Consider the following 21,251-nt stretch of genomic DNA (forward strand, 5'->3'; position numbering starts at 1 on the left):
CATGGAAACAGACAGAGAATGTTCCAGGCAGAACAAAACAGTAAGAGAAAATTTCCTAAGGGAAGGAAGAGCTCAATTTTTAGAGAAACTGAGAAAAGATTAGCATGTTTGGTGCTAATGCCAAGGGAGAGTGATCTAAGGTGAGACTGGATAAGAAGTTTGAGGACAGAACATGCTGGGCAGTGAGGTCATAGAAAAGAATTTGCATTTTATTGTAATTGCAATAGTAAGTTAATGTGTCTTCACTTTCCTCTCAGTAGCTTTCCCTCAGTGTATAATGAAACATGTAATACTTGCTTTTGCTACTTCGTGAAGTTAATGTAAGGATCAAATGATGTAATGTGTTTGATAGTAAATTATTACATGTAAAATTATTTATAAAATAAGAAATAATAAAGGCCATAGAGTATTTCTTAGCAAGATGTATCTCTTTTTAAAATTTTTTAAAACTGGAATATACTCAGAACTTGAACTTGTGGTTAAACAGAGCAAGCAGTTCATTAGAAAATGCAACGTTTAAAAAAAAAATCTGGTGTTTACAGTGTTCTGTGGGAGTTCCACTTCCAGTTAAAACACAGACGAGGTTGTGGCCGATTATCTGTCTTACTGTTGTAACTAGAGAAGAGAGAATGAATATAAAATCATGTTTTGAAAACTGTAATGGAGAGCTGTGATCAGAAAGAAGTCTAAAGGAACTAAATTGCAGGGAGGGAAGAGCTCTTCCTAGGTGAGCAGCGCCTAGCAGCCACTTTTCTCCTTGCATGTGTCTGTCTCCCTGAGCCTGTGCAGTGCTGGGCAGAAGATCACACCTGCCTTGCTAGGCAGAGGGACCCTGCTGGCGTGAGGAGATGCCCATGGAGCTTTCGATGACTGCCTGCATTGACACAAAAGGTTGGAATCTTTTGAAGCCCCAGACGCAGAGCTAGTTCTCCACATCTGACAACTCTACCCTCTGGGATTTTTCTGAGAGCCCAATAACACAGGAGGCTGGGGGCCAGGCTCTAAAGCAGAGAGTGATTCCTGTAGTCCCATGGTGTTTATCACAAAGCTCTCTTGAGGGAGGGACCTGTAATACACACAGAATGGATCTCCCCCTCAAAAACACTTGGAACCAGAGGTAACCTAACACTGATTACAGTTGCAGTTCAGCACAGACCCACCTCAGCTCCTGGTTGGATTGAAGTGATCTATATCTCACTTCAGTTACCAGACAGAGGAAAAGCTTTGCCCATCTTGGGGAAATTGCTGTTTACTCCAGTTTTCTAGAGCTCTTTTAAAAAAAAAATGTCTGCCATACAACAAAAATTTATGAGATTTGTAAAAGAAAAGGAAAATGTGACTGATAAACAACTGACCGTTTTTGATCAATATTAGCAGATGCACTGAAAGCACAGATGTTGGCATTAAGAGATAAGAACTTTTAAATAACAGTAATATATACGTTAAAGAAAAGATAAATGAAATGTATAAAAGATGAATAATGTCAACAGAGGAATAGGATCTTTAAAAAGAATTAATTGGATATTTTTGATATGAAAAAACAGTATCAGAATCGAAGCATTCTTTGGATGGAGTTCACAACAGTCTGGACACATAGAAGAAAGGAAGAGTGAACCTGAAGACAGGCTGGTGGAAGTTCCCTAAACTGAAGCACAGAGGGCTGGCGGGTAGGGAGAAGCAGTGCACACTATGAAGGACATTTGGGACAACATCAAACGGTCATGTTATTGGAGTTCCAGAAGAAGAGAGGAGAGAGAATAAGACAGAAGAAATATCTGAAGAGAAAGTAGATAAGATTATCCCCAAATTGATGAAATACATTGATACATGGATTCAGGAAGCTCAGTAAATCTTAAGCAGAATAAATACAAAGAAAACCACAGTCTAGGCATTTCATAATTAAGCTGCTAAAAACAAAAGATAAAGAAGAAATCTATTAAAAGTAGCTGGAGAGGAAAATCCTTATATTTAGAAGCTTATGAATAAGAATTATAGTTGACTTTTTATCAGAATCCAGAAAACAGAAGACAGTGGAATGACGTCTTTAAAAGGATTGTAAAAACGGCAATAAAAACTGCTAGCCTAGAGTTCTATGCCCGGTAAACATATTCATCAAAAATGAAAATGAATTAAAGACATGTTCAGAGAGAAATCTGAGGGAACTGGTCACCAGTAGATCCACCATACAAGAAATGCTAAAGAAAAAGAGAAGAAATACCAATGGAAGTTCTCAAAACTGATTGGAAATGATCTGTTATGGGTACATAGACATGCAGGAAGGATGAAGAGCACCAGAAAGAATAAACATAAAAGACAACTTGTTTAATTTTTAAAAAGATTATTGACTTTTAAAAATAATAACTATTGTGGGGTGTAAACATGTGAAGGAGCACATGTATGACAGTAATATGATAAGGGGTGGAGGGAGAATTAAACGTATGAATTATGTACATTGTTCTGAGGTTGTAAAATACTAATTCAAGACAGACAGTTATGTAAGTTATAGAGCTCCAGTAACCATTAAAATACATTGCTGAAAAAGTAATGGAGCGGAAAATGGAATGATACAATCTTTTTTTTTATTAGTGCCACTTTGAATTTATGGTAATTACCCATCCACTTAAAATCTAATTTTGAACCTAATAGTGTTTTCCCAACAAAAGTTGCTGTGTAATACAATTGCATTCTATTTTTCATATACTGTTTTCCTGGTATTTTTTTGGAATTAAAAAAAAATACAAACAGCTGATGAAGCTTCAGCTCTACTTACCCTAATATGGTGAGGTATGGAGCTGCAGACGAAGGCTCGTCAGGGTCCAGGGAGCCTGAGCATCACAGTTACGTAACACTCTGGAAGGTCATGGTGTGAACCCTGGGATGATGGGGGAAATATTTGGATCCCTAACTGAAAAAGTGAGGACTCTTCCAAATGTGCTTATCCCCAAAGTGCTGTCTGACTTCTTTGCCAAGAAAAATAGTTGACCATTGCAGTTAAAGGATTCTTTGGGTGGACTGTCTCAGATGAAACCAGCGTGTTACTCAGATGTTCATGACCTGTATTTCACGTCGGATCCTCCTGCTCCCAGCAGAAGTTTATGATGAGCTCTTCTCTGGGATTCCATCAGTATACCCTTTGCATGAAACTGTACTATAACTAAAATAATCATTATTAGCCCTAAGTATATATGCTCTTCATCTCCTAAGATTCATTTATTATTTCCCAAACTTCACAATTCTTCAAACATTTTCAGTGCTTAGGTCTGTTTGCTTGTTTGCTTAATTTCCAAGATAAGTTATGCTACTCCATGCAGCGATTGAGGTGGTATATTTGTACTGGTGTGGAAAAGATATCTAGGACGTGGTTTGGAGGGGGTAAAGTAACGCAGCTTGCAGAGCAATGTGGTATGATACAGATGGGAAAAGACCTTCAGTTTCTGCTTTATAAATTGCATATTGTTTAAACTTTTATGTTTATAATATACTGCTTTATAATTTTCAAATACTTAGTCCATGTCTACCACTGATACTGGCCATTTAAAAACAGTCAATCATATTCATTTTTAAAGAAATAAACCTTAAAAAAACTAGAACTAGAGGAAGTTTGTGGGATCTATATACTGTTTTCTGAATATGGTACACAGAGGGCAGTAGACTGTGTAAACAGTGGTGTTTGATTACAGTTTTACAGAAATAGAGGTTTATATACTAGAATTCTATGATTTGTTAGTGGTTTTTAGTATTGCTTTTGTTGCAAAAGAGAAAAGGCTTGAAAGCCTAAAAACCATAAAGGGAGCAATAACTGTCTTGATAACCTGCGTCAATTTTATATGTATTTCAGCCACTAGAATGTATCTGTTTTGTCAAACTATAAAGAATTCAGTGAAGAACTCTTGTCATCTAATCACCAAACAAAGCTACCTAAAATTATTTTTATCATAGAGCACGACATAAAAAAATAAAAATGGATATTTAATATTTTCCTGAAATGCTTTGAGTTTTAAAAATAAATTGGCTAACTCACCACAAAACTAAAAATACTAGTCTGGTACAGTCTCAGGATCAATGATAAAATTCTAGAAATTTCTACTAAAAATGATTGATAAATCTAGGATTCCTAGAGGTGTAGACAAAATGACCACATAGAATTTTTTTCTTGTTCCCCTCTTTTTTTTTTTTTGGTACTCTATGCATATTAGTGTGTTTGCATATGCTGTAGGACATGGCTAACTTTGGTAGCAATCCACTGCTGCTCTGAGAATCAAAATGTAATTGTCCTGAGTCATAATGCCACAGTTGAACATTATTCTGCCATTGCTTTTTCTACCTGGAGTTCTTGTTTTGGGCAAAACAGCTCTGATCACACATTGGCCTCAGCCTTTCAGTTCAAGTCCACTTGGACCCAAGGAGAAGGCGGCAAGTGTGGAGGAGTTCTTTGCAAAAGTTGCATACCAACTCCAAATGGAAAATTAAAGGAAAAAATCATGTAAAAATAGGAACAGAAGATCATACTGCATAAAGTAATTCAGTTATTCTTCCTGTTTGGGGACTGAAATGTTCTAGTTAATCAAATGTTCTTTTCATAAGAAGTGTAATACTTGTCAGTCGTATATCATTGAAGTCAAACTTTTTAACTTTTCCAGCTTTATTGAGACATAATTGACATGCTGAGTAAATTTAAGGTGTACAACCCGACGATTTGATACATGTACATGTTGCTAAATGATTACCACGGTAACACACCTCACTTAAAATGTTTTTGTTTTGTTTTTATGTAAATCCCCAAAATCTCTCAGAAACCCAGCATTTTGGCATCGATCTCCCCTACTATGTCTCTTGTTTTTTAAATTAACATTTGCTGGATGTTTTTATGTTCTGGGTACTCTATGTGTGCTGTTTCATTCAGTCCCGTGAGGAAAAGGTAACCCGGGGAAGCTGCTCCTTGTCTTGTTCAGCTGTTGTCCTTTAGGCTGACAGTGGTCCTGTTGGGTAGTGATAACCAGCGCCTACACTGCCCTCCTCTGCAGTTGGATCCACCCCTTAGTGGTGATCCAGTTCTCCCTGAACTGAGTGTGGGTGTCTATAGCCAAGGTCAGTGTCCCACTTCCCCATTCTCATATAGAGTTTTTCCATTTAATGTCATGGATTATTTCCTCTCACTAACTCATTATCTCAGCAACCAACTTAAAAAAAGTATCTTTAAATTAAAAAAAAAATCTTACAATTCTGGTAAAATACATGTGAGATAAAATTGACTATATGAACCATTTAAAGCATACGGCTCGGTGGCACATTCACACTATTGTGCAGCCAGCTCCAGAACTCTTTCGTCTTGTAAAACTGAAACTCTGTCCCCATTGAACAGCTCTCCATTCCTTCCTCCCCACAGACCCTGATAACCACTATTCTACTTTTGTCTCTGAATTTGGCTACTTTAGGTACCTCATATAAATGGAATCATACAGCATTTGTTTTTCTGAGACTGGCTTATTTCACTTAGCATGATGTCTTTGAGGTTCACCCATGTTGTAGCAGGTGTCAGATTTCCTTTCTTTTTAAGGCTAAATAATATTCCATTGTTTGTATATACTGTATTGTGCTTAGGCATTCGTCTGTCATGGGACATTTAAGTTGATTCTACTTTGTTACTATTGTGAATAACACTGTTATGAACGTGTATGTACACGTATCCCATCAAGACCTTGCTTTTAGTTCCTTTGAGTGTATATCCAGAAGTGGAGTTGCTGGATTGTGTGGTAGTTCTATGTCTCATTTTCTGAGGGACTGCCATGATGTTTTGCACAGAGGCTGTACCATTTTCCATTTCCACCAGCAATGAACAAAGGTTCCAGCTTCTCCACATCCTCACCATCGGTGGTTTTCTGTGTTTTTAATAGTAGCCATTCTATTAGATGTGAGCAGCCAGCTTTTTACACTCTTCTCTGACATCATCTTAGATACTTGACAGAGGCAAACTTGCTGTATATGTTTTGACTAATATATGCAACTTCCTTCTTTATAAGTGTGTGAAAATGATTAAAAGTATTTTCATGGTAATTCCTACATAGCCACAGGGTCATTATGAATTATAGAGAATGAAAAGGATAGGGCCGACACTGACCAGAGATTATTCCCTCAAACCCGTCTCTAACACATTAACTCCATTTCTCCGTTGATTTCAGACCCAGATTTAAGTTTGTGATTTGCAACATGAGACACTAACTTTCACTGACAGATACTATTCTTTCCTCAGAAAATCCATTCCTCGCTGCCGAAGAATTAACAGGATGCTATCCAATGAGTCCCTGCAGTCACCTGCATTCAGCCGCTCCAACTCACAAGCCTCCGTAGACAGCGCCTCCATGGAGGATTTCTGGCGGGAAATAGAAAGTGCCAAAGAGAGCAGCATGGGGGCACTGGAAGAGCCCACGCCAGCCGAGGCCAAGCCCGTGGATGGTAGGGTGCTGGGTCTGTTTTCCCATGTGCTGTCTGCCTTTGTATGCTCTCACTTGTTCTGTTGGCAAGTAGAAATCATTCCACTAGCAGTGTGGCTCAGGGTGGCTTCTAGCCAAGGTTCCATGACCTGTAAGAGGGCCATCGACACTATCCACATTGGTCCCTTGTGTATCACTGCTTAGGGATGCTGTACCTGCCTGTTGATTCCATTCATAATCATCTAGCAGATTGAGTGATTCTAATTTTGGTGGCTTTTACATTTGTATACTTGACTACTAATTACCAAAAAAGAGAGGCAGAAAAATAATTTGCCAGCATAATGCTGGAGAAAAAACATTTGACTTCAAAGCAATTCCTAGTATGCGTGCGCTTAGAGAATGGATAATCTTGTACTTTACACCATAAAAGCCATGTTGAATATGTCAGTGATACTAGTTTCCAGTTAAATTAAACAGAAAAAGATTGAAGACCAAAAAAAAAGTATGATTGTCCTTAATTTTCAAAAAGAGCAAAATTACTCATTTGGGATTAAAAGCATAGGTTGTCTCCTCCAGGTACGACCTATCAACAAGGAAATACATAGACATTCAGGAAAGACTGAGGTAGTTTGCTAAGTATCCACATGAGAATGTTTTCATTAGCCAGTGATTAACCTCAAGACAACTATCAAGATAAACTGAAACTTGGAAAAAAACTTCTTCATTCTTTATTCCCTTTTCTACAAATCTATCCTTCTTAAGTCTGAAAAACAGTAGTTTAGATGTGCCACAATTAGTATATTTCACATAGCATGAGAAATACAAAGTCCCACCACACATTTAATGAGAATCCATTCAAGGAAACCATCCTCCATCCTTTAAATTACATGCTTACATTTTACCTTTTTGAATAGAGAAAAAGAAAGACACATACAGGAAAATACCTCCTTTTCCTTCCTAGCTAGCTAGCTGTATTAAAACTCATGCGCTCATATGGATAACCTCCCAGTTCTGATCCAACACTGCAAAGTTTGTTGTTGTCTTCCCTTTGCCTGTGTTTATGACTCCCTTCTTCAAAAATAAGAAACCTGGTTCTTACTTTTCCTCAATATATTTTTTATTTCCTCAAGCCTAGAGTATACAGAAGATATTTTCAGGTTTGCTAACGTAAACTTCTATAAAAAGCATCCCTACTAACTAGAGTTTAATGTTTATTTACTGGTATTTTTTTCCTTGAAGCGTATGCCCAGATCTTCAGTGTGCAATTCAGTGAGGTTTGATAAATGCTAACCTTGTAACCTCACACTAATCAAGATAGGTAACATTTTAGTCAACTCAGAAAATTTCCTCATGTTTTTCCCCAGTCTCATCATTCTCATGACTCGCTGTCCCTAGCCAGAGGCAACCACAGTTCTGATGGTTTTGCATCATGGTGTAGTTTTGGGTTTGGTTACTTTCACTGAACATAATTTTTTTGAGATTCACTTGGTGTATTCATAAATAGTTCATTGCTTTTTACTGTGAGATTGTTCGCATTTGTTTACTTGGGCTTCTTACTGCTTAACAAAGTACCACAAAAATAGGTGGCTTAAAACAATAGAAATTTGTTCTCTAGTGAGTCTGGAGACTAGCAGTCCAAAATCAAGGGGTCAGCACGGCCCTGCTCTCTCTGAAGATTCTGAGGAAGCATATATTCTATGCCTTTCTCTTAGCTTCTGGTGTTGTCAGCAATCTTTTCTGTTCCTTGGCTTATAGACAGCACGTTCTCTGCTTCTGTGGTCATGTGGCCTACTCCTTGTGCTTTTGTCTGTGTCTCTGCCTCCTCTTCATAAAAAGACAATAGTTACATGGGGTCAAGGGCCCTCTCTACTCCAGTATGACCTCATCTCAACTTAAATCTTAAGTATACCTGCAAAGACCCTATTTCCAAGTAACATTACATTCACATGTATTGGTGGTTAGGACTTCAGTGTATCTTTCTGGGGTCCCAGTTCAACCTGTAACGGCAGTATTCCATTGTTTGAATATGCCATAATTTGTTTATCCATTTAACTGTTAGTGGACTTGTGGGTCATTTGCACCTTTGGCTATTGTGAATACAGCTGCTGTGAACCATCTTGTAAAAGTCTTCTGGTGGAGATAGTTTTATTTCTCTTGGATAAATGTATTTTTCATGGAATACATGTAATTGCATAAGAAACTGCCAGCATTTTCCCAAAGTAGTTGTACCATTTTCCACTCCCCCCAGGAGTGCCTGACAGACAAGTCCAGTTGTTTTACATCCTTGCAGCATTTGATGTTACAAGACTTGTTAATATATGATTCTAGGGATGTGAGGAGGTGAATCTTGATTTTTTTTAAATTGTCTTTCTATTATTGACTTGTATAAATTCTTCATATATTCTCGATATATCTTTTGTCAGATATGTGTATTGCAAATATTTTCTCACTTCCTGTAGCTTGCCGATTCCAATTCCTGATGGAGTCTCACTTGGGTATCTCTTGTTCTCTTGCCTCACTCTCATTTTTCAATTGTTTGCAACTGGTGTATAGAAATACAGTTGATTTTGTAACGTGACCCTGTATTTTACCACCTTTCTAAATTCACTTTCTAGTGGTTGTCTCCTGCTAGACTTCTTATGATTTTCTACGTAAACAAAGAGATCATTGTGAATATAGACAGTTTTACGTCTTCCTTTCTGATTTTTATGTTTTTTTTTTCTTTATCTTGTCTTATTGTGCTGGCAAGGCCTCCAGTACAAGCTGAATAAAAGTAACTGGTGACGGTTCATATCTTTGCTGTGTTCCCAATTTTGCAGGGAAAGGGTTGAATATCCCCATTAAAAATAATTGTAACTGTGAGTTTTTTGTAGATGTTCTTTATCAGATGGCCTTATATTCCTAGTTTTTCTGGGAGTATTTTGAATGGATGTTGAATTTTGTTACATGCTTTACCAACATTTTGATTTCTCGGAAAAAATAAATGAAATCTGTATTTCCTGTGCCTGTAATTCATCATGATGAATTATAAGAGTTTTAACTGCCTTCTGAAAAACAGAAAGATTGCCTAATGTTCAGAATAAGGAGAAGCACTGAATGGCCAATAATTAGGGAGTTAAATAGAAGGATTGGCACGTCTGAGTCCTTGTAACAAAACAGAGCATGGGGCTTTTGAGGAACCAAAAGTAGGCTGGTACTGCTAGAGGAGAGAGGGTGAGGAGAGCAGGGTACATGGCTGTGGCCAGAAAGGCCAGCAGGCTCATATCCTGTGGGCAGTGTCAGGGGTTTTTATTCTTAATCTTAAAAGCAAGGGAAGGTTGTGGCATTGTTTTCAAAATGGGTTTGTATTTGCATTTGGGAAGAATTAATTTAGTTACAATATGGGTAAATGGATTAGCAAGGGAATCAAGAATGGGAAGGCCTGCAGGGAAGCTATTGCAGCAGTTCAGGTGAGAGATGGTGGTAACTTGGACCAGGGTCACAGCAGAGGAGATAAAGAAGGTGGGCATTTTCCAGAAATAATGAGATAATATCCAGAGAACTTGGGGGTGTGTTGGGTTTGATGTATAAAAGAGAGGGAGGTGTCCATCATGTCTCCTGGGTTACTTGCTTGCCACATGGGATAGAGGGCGGGTTTCATGCCCTGGAATGTGGAACACTGAATTCAGAGGCCTGGGTTAGGAGTGAGTGTGGGCAGGTTTGGACAGCTTGAGTTTGATGTACGATTGACAGAGCCAAGTAGGTATTGGGTCAGCAGTGGATAAGTGGGGCTGTGACATTCAAAGTTTCACATTTGGCAGCTGGAGTAATGAACACAGGATCACACTGTTCATAATTCAGCAAGCAGGAATAGCACTGACCGCTCTGTCAGATGTTTCTTTCCTGTGGAAAAGACACACTGTAGATGCAGTCTGAGTCCAGGGACTTTGCTCACCTGCACCTCTATCATGTGTTAGTTCTAACCATACCGCTTACTTCTTCCTCCCACTCTTTCATTACTGCTTACGGAGTTGGAGAGAAAAAAAAATCCAAGTTTTAAACTTCAACATTAAACTATATTTGTAAATTTTGTCTTAAGCAAATGAAAATCTTATCTAAGGCTTAAGTAAAGGAATCCTTCCAAGTCATAACTGACTAATGTGAAAGGCTTGTTATTTTAGATTAGGGCCACTCAGCTAAGTTTACCTTTGCATTTTCTGTTAAAGGAACAGCTTATAAAGCAAATGAACAATAACAACAAGATAGCAAATAAAGAATTTGCCTAGCTCAGGAACTGGACCTTAAAAGCACAGGGAAGAGCTTTCTTCATGTACCAGTGATCAAGTGAGCAGAGCCCACCGCTCCTGGGCTGTTGATTTGACAGGTTATTTACAAATCCGTCTAATCTGCTCTCTTTTAGACAAACTTTATTCAGATAATGCCTGTTTAGCACAGTTCCAAGAATGTGTGTATAGTGGATTTTCTGTTACAGGATGTTGTTACTCTGAATTCTTTATTATTTCTGCACATTTAATTTACAGTAGCAATTGATTGTAATCATGGTGAACTTTGAGTGTTCTAACTGCCTTTTGAAAAAAAGGCAAGACTATCTAATATTCAGAATAAGGAGAGAAGAGATGAATGAATTTCTATTGAACACATCCTCTGTTCCAGATTTTTGCCATCTGTCATAAATCCATTGATAAACCAATCCTCTTAGCCACCTAATACTTTGCTTACTATTACTTCTATTTTGCCAAGAGGCACAAGACCTAGAGGTACTTAAAACTTTCCAAAGCCGTTCAGCTAGTTAAGTTGTGATTGGGATTTGAACCTGCATTTGTGTGATTAAAAAATTCTTTTGTGTGCCATTAAAACACTTTTTTGTTGTGGTTTTTGTTTAAATATTACTTTTTTAAAATCATTTTTTGAATTGGCTCTTCAGATAGGGATTATGTTTAACTCTTTGGTAAGGATAAGTACCTTACCAAATCTGCCAAATCACCTTACTCTGCTAGAAGATACTTTAAAATTTGACTTATTTAAAAAAATACAATACAGACTTTTCATTCATTCTTATAGACCTTTCCTATCATTACTGTGGAATAAAAGAAGGGTCTTTTAAAAATTTTCTGAGGTAATTGGCATACAACATTATGTTAGTTTCAGGTGTACAACATAATGATTTGATATCTGAGTACATTGTGAAACACTTAGCCAAAACAGGTGTAGTTAACATCCATCATCTTATATAGTTCAGAAAATTTTTTCTCAGAGTGAGAACTTTTAAGATCCTACTCTCCTAGCAACTTTCTGTTGTGCAATGGAGTATTACTAACTGTAGTCACCATACTGTATGTTACATCCCCCTGACGTACTGAAGACTGGAAGTTTGTGCCTTTCGATCCCTTTTACCCATTTTACCCAGTCCTAACCCCGTCTCTGGTAACCACCAATCTGTGCTCTGTATTATGAGCTCGGATTTTTGTTTGTTTGGTTTTTTAGATTCCACATATAATGGAATCATATGTTTTTTCGTGCCTGTCTGTCTCTGTCTGACTTACTTCACTTGGCCTGATGTCCTTATGGTCCAGGATGGTCTTAATATATTGTTTACTGATATTGCTTACTCACTGATGTGGACAGACTTACAGATCATACATGTCATCCAATCAGAATATTCTGACCTTATCTTGGTAATGTCACTTTACAGAAGGAGAGCTTGAAGCAGAGTGGTTGCAAGACGTGGGTTTGTCAGCCCTGATCTCAGGTGATGAAGAGGAGGACGGCAAAGCCTTGCTCTCTACGCTGACTCGAACCCAAGCGGCTGCAGTGAAGAAGAGATATAATACTTACACTCAGACCATGAGAAAAAAGAACAAGCACCCTGTCAGGGATGTCAGAGACATCTTTGGAGTCAGCGAGTCTCCTGTGAGTCATGAACATGCCTCAGAAGGTTTCGTTTGATTGGAGGTGGGAGGGGAGCCTGGAAAAATGTCAGAAAAGGCTCGTCTAGCTGTAAGAGGAAACTAAAGCAGACAGCAAAGCACAAAATTTTACACATTTCATACTTAAGTGATTATTTCTTATTCTCCATACAGCAGTCTCCCTCCACACTAAATTTATTCCCTTCTTTTGAGGCTGGAGGTTAACTTCTTTGGTAATGGAGCAGGTCTTTGTGGATGGGATACACAGAGCCTTTATGAAATTAACCACTGACTGGAAACTGGGGACAGGCAAAGGAGTCCCAGAGAAATGGCCAAGTGCTATCAGCAAGTCTGGGTAGTTTGTTTTAAATGTGGCGAAGATGGGAGAGTGGTTAGGGTACCCTTTACATTCAAATAAATTGAAATGGTAAAAAGTGAAAGATACAGCATTCATTAAGTGGGCCAGAGGATGATTCAAAAAACCAGAAGGGACACATTACATGTTTTCTGAGAAGTGGCTGGTTGAAGTTTCCAGGGCACCCTTGGCAGTTCTGTGGCCACAGCGCTACTTCTGGGTTTGTGAGTCGTGTTCTGTTTCTGTGTTGGTTTTACTGCTCGCTCTGCCTTGCAGTTCATTTATTCATCCATTTATTGCATCATGACAATGCTGCATTGAGATAATCGCGTCATTGATGCAGCAAATACTTACTGGATGCATTATCTTCTTCTATCAGGTTCCATGCAGATAGGAGTTTTGGAACTTTGGGGTAATCAGTATGTAGGAAAAGAGGAACTTCATATTCTGCTGTAGCCACACATAGAGTTGCCTGGGGCAGGTTAGTTAATCACTTTGATTTAGGTTTCTCATCTGTTTAATTGTAGTAACAATAATGACATAAATTAAAACTTTAAGGATAGCAAGCATGGTTGAAGTCAGTCTCCAATCTGAGTTACTTTAGCTTCTGTAAGTCATATCATCTCTGACATATATTAATCATATGGGTTGATGCCAGGGCAGCTCACATACACAGAGTTACCCTTTGCATTTGTGTTAATAATGTCCTAGAATAGCATTATCCTTTAGAACTTTCTATATTGATGGAAATGATCTATTTCTGTGCTGTCCAGTATGGTAGCCCCCAGTGACACGTGGCATTAGCACCTGATATGTAGCTATTATAAGTAAGGAACTGAAATTTTAATTGTATTTAATCTTAATCAATTTAAATCTAGGTTGTTACATGTAACTTGTAGCCAGGATATTGAACAACACAGTTCTAGTCTTCTGCTGTATATGATATACCTGCATTTTGAGTTCTGTGCTGTTTGAACTTTCTGTCTAGTTGAAACCTGTGTGTTCCTGGAAGGTGAGATTGTCTAGAACTGTAACTGAGGAAAGGTGATGCCCTTAACTTGAGGCCAGGGCTCCAGCCGCATGAGTCCTGGACAAGATGCCAAAAAAAAAAAAAAAAGGGTTTACCTGCTGGTTTAAATTCCCCGGGTCATTTTTTAGTTATCTCCCAGGTCATCCTGAGAGAGTCTAAGAACTTGGCCTACATGCATCCTTTCCCATTTCTATTTCCAGCTACTTCAGACTTAGATTTTTCCACTCCCCCAGCAAACTGCAAAATAGGGAAGGGTCTGTAGCTTCTCCTGAATCCTCCAGTTACTCAAGAAAATGCACAGCTAGCCGTTCTAGGTTTCTTAAAACTTGGAACTTCAGTCACATCAGAACAGTGCTCCTCCCTCTTTTCTCACTGAGACCTTGAAGGGAAACATAATGTGGGCACTTGCTCACCGGGGCTTCAGTGTGAAAGGAAATGAGGCGTCTTTGACTTTTCCACAACATGCAAGCACAAGAAGCTGCTCAGAGTTTAGTTCCCGCAAAGGCAGGGAGAGGGCCACATGCGTGGTGGGCAAGGGGCGGCCCCGGGGCCCTTCCTCTCATCCGCCTTCCTCTTCTCCCCTCCCAGGCTTGCTCCTGAAGCCCCAGATCTAAAGAGGATGGGGAATGAGGCAGGGGAAGGAGGACCATATATTCCAAAGAGGAGAAGTTTTGTGCTATCCTGAAAAATGGGGCATCTGGAAGTCAGTGAAAGTCTGGCATTGTGTTATGCTGCTTAAAAATTCAGATTGTTCGTTGTCAAAAATGTAAAAAGCCATACAAAGCTAGCCTTTTAAAAATATGGTATATTTACAGTATGTAAGACCTAATTAACATCTCCACAGATTTTTTTTTTTCCTGAAAAATTCAGCATCTGTGTGTGCAAGTAAATAGACTTAGAAGTTCTTGGAACTGTATCTAAACTTTTAGCTTTCCTGTTTGAATCTGACAGCATGAATACCGATTCCTCCCTCCGGCCTTCTCTTCCTCCGAGTATTTGTAGCTCCTGATCAGTCTCTCTGAGTGTGTGTGCCTGTCTTCCCTCCTCCGCCTCCTCCTTCCTTGTATCTCTTCCTAAGTATCTCTTAAATGTTCTGTTGTATTTTCCAGGCTTTCAGTGTTCTGCATACCTGGCTATTTCTTCAGCTTTATCTTTTATATCATTTATTTGGCCTTGGTTGGTATTAACACTTTTGCCTTTCATTAATTTTCAAAACTTTAACAGTCATCTTATTTCCTGAAGCTTCTCCTTTCCCTTGATTTTTCCTTTATTTTGTGATCTGTTCTTGTTTCTTGGCTGCTGAAGCCTCTCAGAAGTCTGAAGTTACTAAATTAAACCTTAAATTCCAAGGCTCTCTTTTTCCCTCGAATTATCTCTTTCCTTCAAGGTCATCTGTTTAATTTTGGCTTCATTACATTGCTTTTGTTCAGCTGGTGTTGATCCTTGGATATTGATTCATATTCAGTGAGGAGAATTAGATTGATGGATTGATGGATTTGTACAGGTAGTCGTCATATATCCTGTGCAGTTGTGCAGACCCATTTTCTCCCAAAAACTCTCCCCCGAAAATAGGAGTCTACGTGAGTGGTGAAGTGTGTCAGTGTCAACTGTCGCACTTCACTTTAAGACATATAAAAACAACATCAATGCCAAAGTAACAAGGGTCCTGCAGAATCGTAATTTTTTTCCTTTTCAGGCAAGCCTAGCTTCCCTTTTTATATTCCTGTCTGTATCCTTTTAAAAAGCCCCAGTAAAGCGCAATTCAGTGTTCTTTCTGTCCAGGACCACCACACCCACGCTAGGACAGCCACTACCACTCCCAAGGCAGGTGGTCACTCTGTCACCAAGGGGACACTTGGGTTTTATCCTGGAATTACATTTAGCTGCTGCCTGCTGGTCTTCTGAACAGCTGGTGTCTTCTGAGTCAGGCAGTGCCTTTCTGTTCTTTTTATTTTCATTCTGGTTATGTGCTATTTCCAGATCAGTATTTACCTTCTACACATTTTTTCTCTTGTACCTACCTTTTTTAGGCTGAGGTTTTCCTCTACCCTTATCAAACCGTTCTTGCTTGCTTTTTATCTTCCAGGAACATCCGACAGTTTCTGTTCTGCTAATGGAAATGTCTAGTGGTTGCTAGGTCTACTTTTTGTAGAAGTTTTTCTCTCCCTTTTTGAGTGATTTGCAGGGGGAGGAGAAAGTGATACCTGCATTGTGCTGTGCTGATCCAGTTTCCTTATGCTAATTCTTCAGTAGTATTTGTTCCTTCCAAAAAATGTGTTTTTTTCCTTACTGTGAAAATAATACGTAAGCTTTACTGGAAACTTAGAAAATATGGACAAGCAAGGCAAAGAGTGAGTATTTCTATGGGCCCAAATACAATTTTATGATTTAATTAAGTATCCAGTAAATACAATTTTCAGTGTTCTAACCATGAAGGAACAGAATATTTCATCCTTGTTCTAGTAGAGCTATTAGACACTACAACACATATGTTAAATCAGACTCTGGATACATAGTACATGGTCTGCAGTCCATCTCATTGTGAGCAGAAGTCCAGTGCCCAGACACATTTTTTTCTAATATTCAGAAGATGTATCAGTTATTCCTTTCAGTAACACATTTAATTAAGCAAAATAGTCAATCTAATCTATTTTCAACTTCATAATTGATAGATAGTTAAAGTTAGGACTAACTCCTAATTGACTATATAAATAAAGGTGTGCAATCATTTTAAAAAGTATTATTATATCACCTGTATATACATTTGACTGCATGTCACAGAAAACCCAAGAAATCATGAGTTATACAAAGATTTGTTTTTCTCTCTTTAAGAGGGAACTGAGGGTAGGTGTTCCTGTGTTTTAGCCCAGATCCAGCTTCCTTCTGTCTTTCTATTTTGTCTTTTACATGTGGCCATCATTCTTTTGCTTCCCAAGGTGGCTGGGCCACTCCTGCCACCATGTCCATGTTCCTGGCTGTTCCCGGGACTTCTACCAACTGACTCCATCTCTCTGACTTTGGTTTCCCAGAATCCTTCCTTGGTACAATTCCAGTTACCTCTCATTGCCCAGAAATGTTACATGATCATCTTAGCTGCAAGAGAGCCTGAGAAGTTGATTTTTTTTTTTTTTTGCACAAAGTTTTCTAGAAAAAACAAAAAATCAGGTCTTTTTAAGGAAGACAGACAACTGGGTTTTGGGTAGGCATTTGACAGTGTCTTCCACAGAGACCAGGGTTTATCCTGGTGCCTGGCATGCAGTGGGCGCGCAGTATTGACTTGAGACGGCCAGACGCAGTGACCGGCGCCCGGGCAGTCATGTCTGTGGCCATGTCAACAGAGCCGTGTGAGTGCACATCTCACGTGCCTGACACGTGACTGACTGCACGGTTACCCTTGGGAGGATACACCTGGATAAAAGTGCACTTTCATTTTTCTCAATAGCCAGGTGACTCTTGTTGTATCCCAGCTCCTCTTATGGACGTGACCCTGGGTGAAGAAGGGATCTCAGCAGTTCCCTGAGAAATGGTCAACTGGTGAGATAATGCAAGGGGACACAAGAGCTTGGAGGTTAGGAAAAGGAGCTATTTCAGGGCAGCCAGGAAAATTTGAGGGGGAAAAAAAGCCTACTTACCTTATAATAATGAAGAAAAAAAAGACTCACTCAGGAATGAATAATTAAATAGTTAAATCCACAAATAACTATGTGGCCTACCTGTAACTGCAGAACAAAAACAAGCAGAGCTGCAACCACAGCCGTGGCCAGAAGTCGGAACGTGGCACCAGTGCTCAGCTAGACTCTTGTCCCCTCTGCTGAGCACATGATGGAAAATCTTACGCTACCATACATGTGTCTTTCAATATTAATTGAATTCCCACCATAAGAAATGTTTTGACATTTCAGTTGTTTTCTAAATGTAAATATCTTGTGAGGAGCAGCAATGTAGCATCTTAAACATATAACAAGTGGGAAAAAGTGCACTGTCTTGCCAGGAGATATAAACACATTTCATTAAAGCCCACGTTGTCCATTTTAGTACAGAATTTCAGGGAGTGCTGATCTGAGTTCAGAAATGCTAGTGAAGCTGTCTCAGTGAAAGAGGTGAATCCCACACTGATATGTACCTCTTGGCATGAAGCCAGGGTCCTCTTACTGAAGGTGCACCCTGAGTAGGAGACACAGAAGGACCTGGATTTACTGGCATCTGCCTCCACTTGGAGTCATGGCAACAGAAAATTTACAGTGAGAGACTTTCCTCTGTTATGTTTCTATGTGTGTCCTTCTCTTTAGTTCTTTATTTTTTGTCCTAGCAGAGGAAGAGGGATTTTTTTGTTGTTCTAAGAGTAACCCCTGTACCATTCTCGATCTAATGAAGATGAAGAGGAGGAGGAGGATGTTTAGATTCTATACAATTTCCTTTCTTCTTACATGTACTTTGTATGAGGCACTGTATCTGCATCTTACGATTGTCTTGATGCAGGCTAGCCCTTGGTCCCTTCCAAAATTCTGCTCAAGGGTTTGGATGTGGCGAGTTTGTGTTCTGGCCCCTCTTCTTCTGTTGCCTGAGGGTAGGTCAAGTTCTGGAGGTGAGGCTGTGAGCAATCCTGTTTTTGCCGATTTTGTCTCTGATTTCATTATATTTCTCATAAGAGTGTGAACTCCATCTTCACGTTTTCTTTTGAGTTGGCAGTAGGTGCCCTCAGGTTTTAGATTGTTCCCTCAGTGCAGGGAGTCTTCCATACCTTACTTCCAACCAGGACACTTAATCCGAGGTATTTGTTCCTCTGCCTGCCCCATGCCCTTTCACAGCAGCCCCTGCCTCTCCTCTAGGAGTAGACACGGGGTGTTTTCAAATGACAGGTGTCTATGAGCTTTTTACCCCCTCTGCCTTTACCTTCTGTTTTGATTGTCTGCTCCTCACCCAAGGGTTGTAGGGTTGGCTCAACTCAGGACCCCTGACACTGGAGAGATGTGACAACAGTAGGTTATCTGCCACGTATTCTCATAGCCCAGTGGGGAGGACACAAACACCACACAGAATCACACCTGGGGTGCACTTGGGAACAGAGTGAACAACCAGGGGTTACGAGAGCCAGGCTGTCTAGTATCAAGAGGGTGGGGTGCCCCCTGGTTCCCAGGGGAGGACGGGATTGGCTTGTTTGAATAATTCCAGGGGTGGACAGGGAACTGAAACCCACTGCTCAGGGATAAGCAGGAACTGCGTGTGTCTGGTCCCCTGAATAAGGTGGTTGTCTGGCTAGGGGCCTTAACTGGGGCAGGGTGAGCAGAGTGGGAGGGTACCTTGGGCTTAGATCACTTACGGCCCTCTTTACCAGATGTCAAGGCAGCACATATGAGGGAGCCTTGTTTTAGATTGTGTTCCTCACCAACACTCACACCCAGCCTTGGGCTCCCATGGTGAGTCTAGGCTGGTTCTGTTTCTTTTCTCTTTTATCGCTATCTCTTTCATTAGTTTTTTTGAAGGTTTTGTCATCTTTTAAAAGTTAAAGGCAAGAGTGGTGCCAAACACGTGAGGAAATCTCCCACTGAGGTGGAAGAGAACAATTAGGTTTTTTTCCAGCCACACCCCTGAGCTACTCACCAGCTTATAGAATGAGAAAGTAGTACTGTTCTTTATCAGCAGAGGAGGAGGAGGGCTAGCATAACAGAATGACCACAGGAATAGTAAAAATGTTAATGTGCGTAATCACGTCTGTTACAAAATGTCACATCTTCTTAGCAGATTGCATCTTTTATCCTTTGAGCAAATCTGGCAAGAAGTATCTCTGGATACTAAATTTTCATATCCAAAAAGCTAAATCCTAAACTGGTGAGTATCAAAATGCTAGGCCCTTAATCATTTTCTTTCAGAAATTTGTAAATAATCTGTTTACTTTTCCACATAATGTTAATGTTGAGAAATCTGATACCTCTCTAAATCATTCCTTTATTCATATCCTGTTTTCATTTTTATATTTCTGGAAGCTTTTCAGGTTTATCTTTGTTGTTTGAGACCTAACCTGTCATCAGGATATGAAATCTTTTTTTTTATTATCATGATCAGTACTTAGCTTTTTGTTTCTAAAAAATGTTCCATTCCTTTCAGTTCTGAACATTTTTTCCTACTTTTATTTTATTGTAATCTCCATTTTCTCTATTCTAATTGCTTGCATTAAACTCACATATCTCTTCAAGTCACTTATATTTTCCATGCTCTTTTTCCTGTTTGTTCTGTATGCTAGCAGATTTTTGTCTGCATCATTTTGTAGAAAACTAATTCTGATTTTTGTCATGGGTGGCTGTAATCGGGTCCCTATTGATTTTTAAAGTCAGCAATTATACTGTTAAGTCATAAGAACTACTCATTTTTTCACTGATTTCCCTTTAATGTTGTAGTTAGTCCTGATTTATGGTTGCAGTCGTCTCTCAAATCTAAAATTATTAAATCATTATAAGCCTTTTTCTCTTCCCCTAATTATCTCTTTCTCCCAGAATGTTTATCACCATACTTCTTTTTCAAAATGTTGGTTTTGTCCATGGCTGACTTTTTTATGATGTTGACTTTCTCCAATGGCTGATCCTTGGTGATGGATTTATGTTTATTAATGGGGTGGATTGACTAATTAGTGACTTCTAGGATATGTCACTGCTGTATGATTTCTCTGCCGTTATATAGATATTTTCCCAAAGGACTCCTTATTGCGTAAGAGGGCTGACTTTGGGCCCTGTGTGAGTCCGCAAGATGTGTGAACAGTCTGTGAGTGGACATTATTTTAGTAGCACATACGGGTGAGTACATGGGTGTGTGTGTGTAGGCACATGTATCCACACACAAATACAAGCACACCCCTTCAGTACCAAAGGGAGAGTGGCGAATGACATCATTCCCAGACAAAGCTGATGTTTTTCCCTTTTATTCTCCTATCCACGTCTGTCATGAAGGTCCAGAGTGACCTGATGTTGAGGTCTCTTTTGATCCCAACTCTGGACATCTTCCCAAGGCAGGTAGTTTGCTTCATTCAAAGTACTTTTCTTGGGTCCGTAATGGCTCCTGCCTGCTGTTCAGTGTAAAGGGAACTGCTGGGAGGTCTGTTGGGCCCCTCCATTGAGCAAGCATCTTACAGTAAATTATCCTGACCATTGCTTGGGGCCCCTGCCTGTCCTTTGTAACTTTCTCTCTAAGCTTGGTTGTTTGTTTGCTTTTTGTGGATTTGTACTTTCTTTGCCAGCAGTGTTGTCTAATGCTGTTCTGAGACTGAGAGTTTCTCTGCAACTATGAAATAAATTATTTACTTATAATTTTCCAGGAATTTCTAACAATTTTTCATCTGTTAGTAGAACATTGCTCGTTTCTAGTGCCCTTCAGAGCTGTTCTTATAAAAATACGCCCTTTGTTTGCTTCTGAGTGGTAGGGAGTGGTACGCTGTCTGTCCTCCAGGAAAACTTAAGTTTTCTTGTACTGCCTCTTAAGCATTGTTTCCACTTCCAAATAGATGTGTTTTTCATATTAATGTAATAATACACATTGGG

General features: G+C 39.4%; 1 protein-coding gene across 10 annotated transcripts in view; it reads left to right on the plus strand.

Annotated features, from left to right (window-relative positions):
* The window catches only part of ARHGAP28 (Rho GTPase activating protein 28), a 167,633-nt gene that overhangs the window by 93,861 nt on the left and 52,521 nt on the right, over positions 1 to 21,251 (plus strand). For all 10 annotated transcript variants that reach the window (XM_072949228.1, XM_072949233.1, XM_006213611.4 and 7 more), the window contains 2 exons: positions 6,251 to 6,453; positions 12,124 to 12,341. In XM_072949228.1, coding sequence (XP_072805329.1) covers positions 6,251 to 6,453; positions 12,124 to 12,341 — 421 coding nt within the window. The remainder of the gene's footprint in view (positions 1 to 6,250; positions 6,454 to 12,123; positions 12,342 to 21,251) is intronic.

This window comes from Vicugna pacos, chromosome 24 (genome assembly GCF_048564905.1).
Source record: "Vicugna pacos chromosome 24, VicPac4, whole genome shotgun sequence".
NCBI classification, from domain to species: domain Eukaryota; kingdom Metazoa; phylum Chordata; class Mammalia; order Artiodactyla; family Camelidae; genus Vicugna; species Vicugna pacos.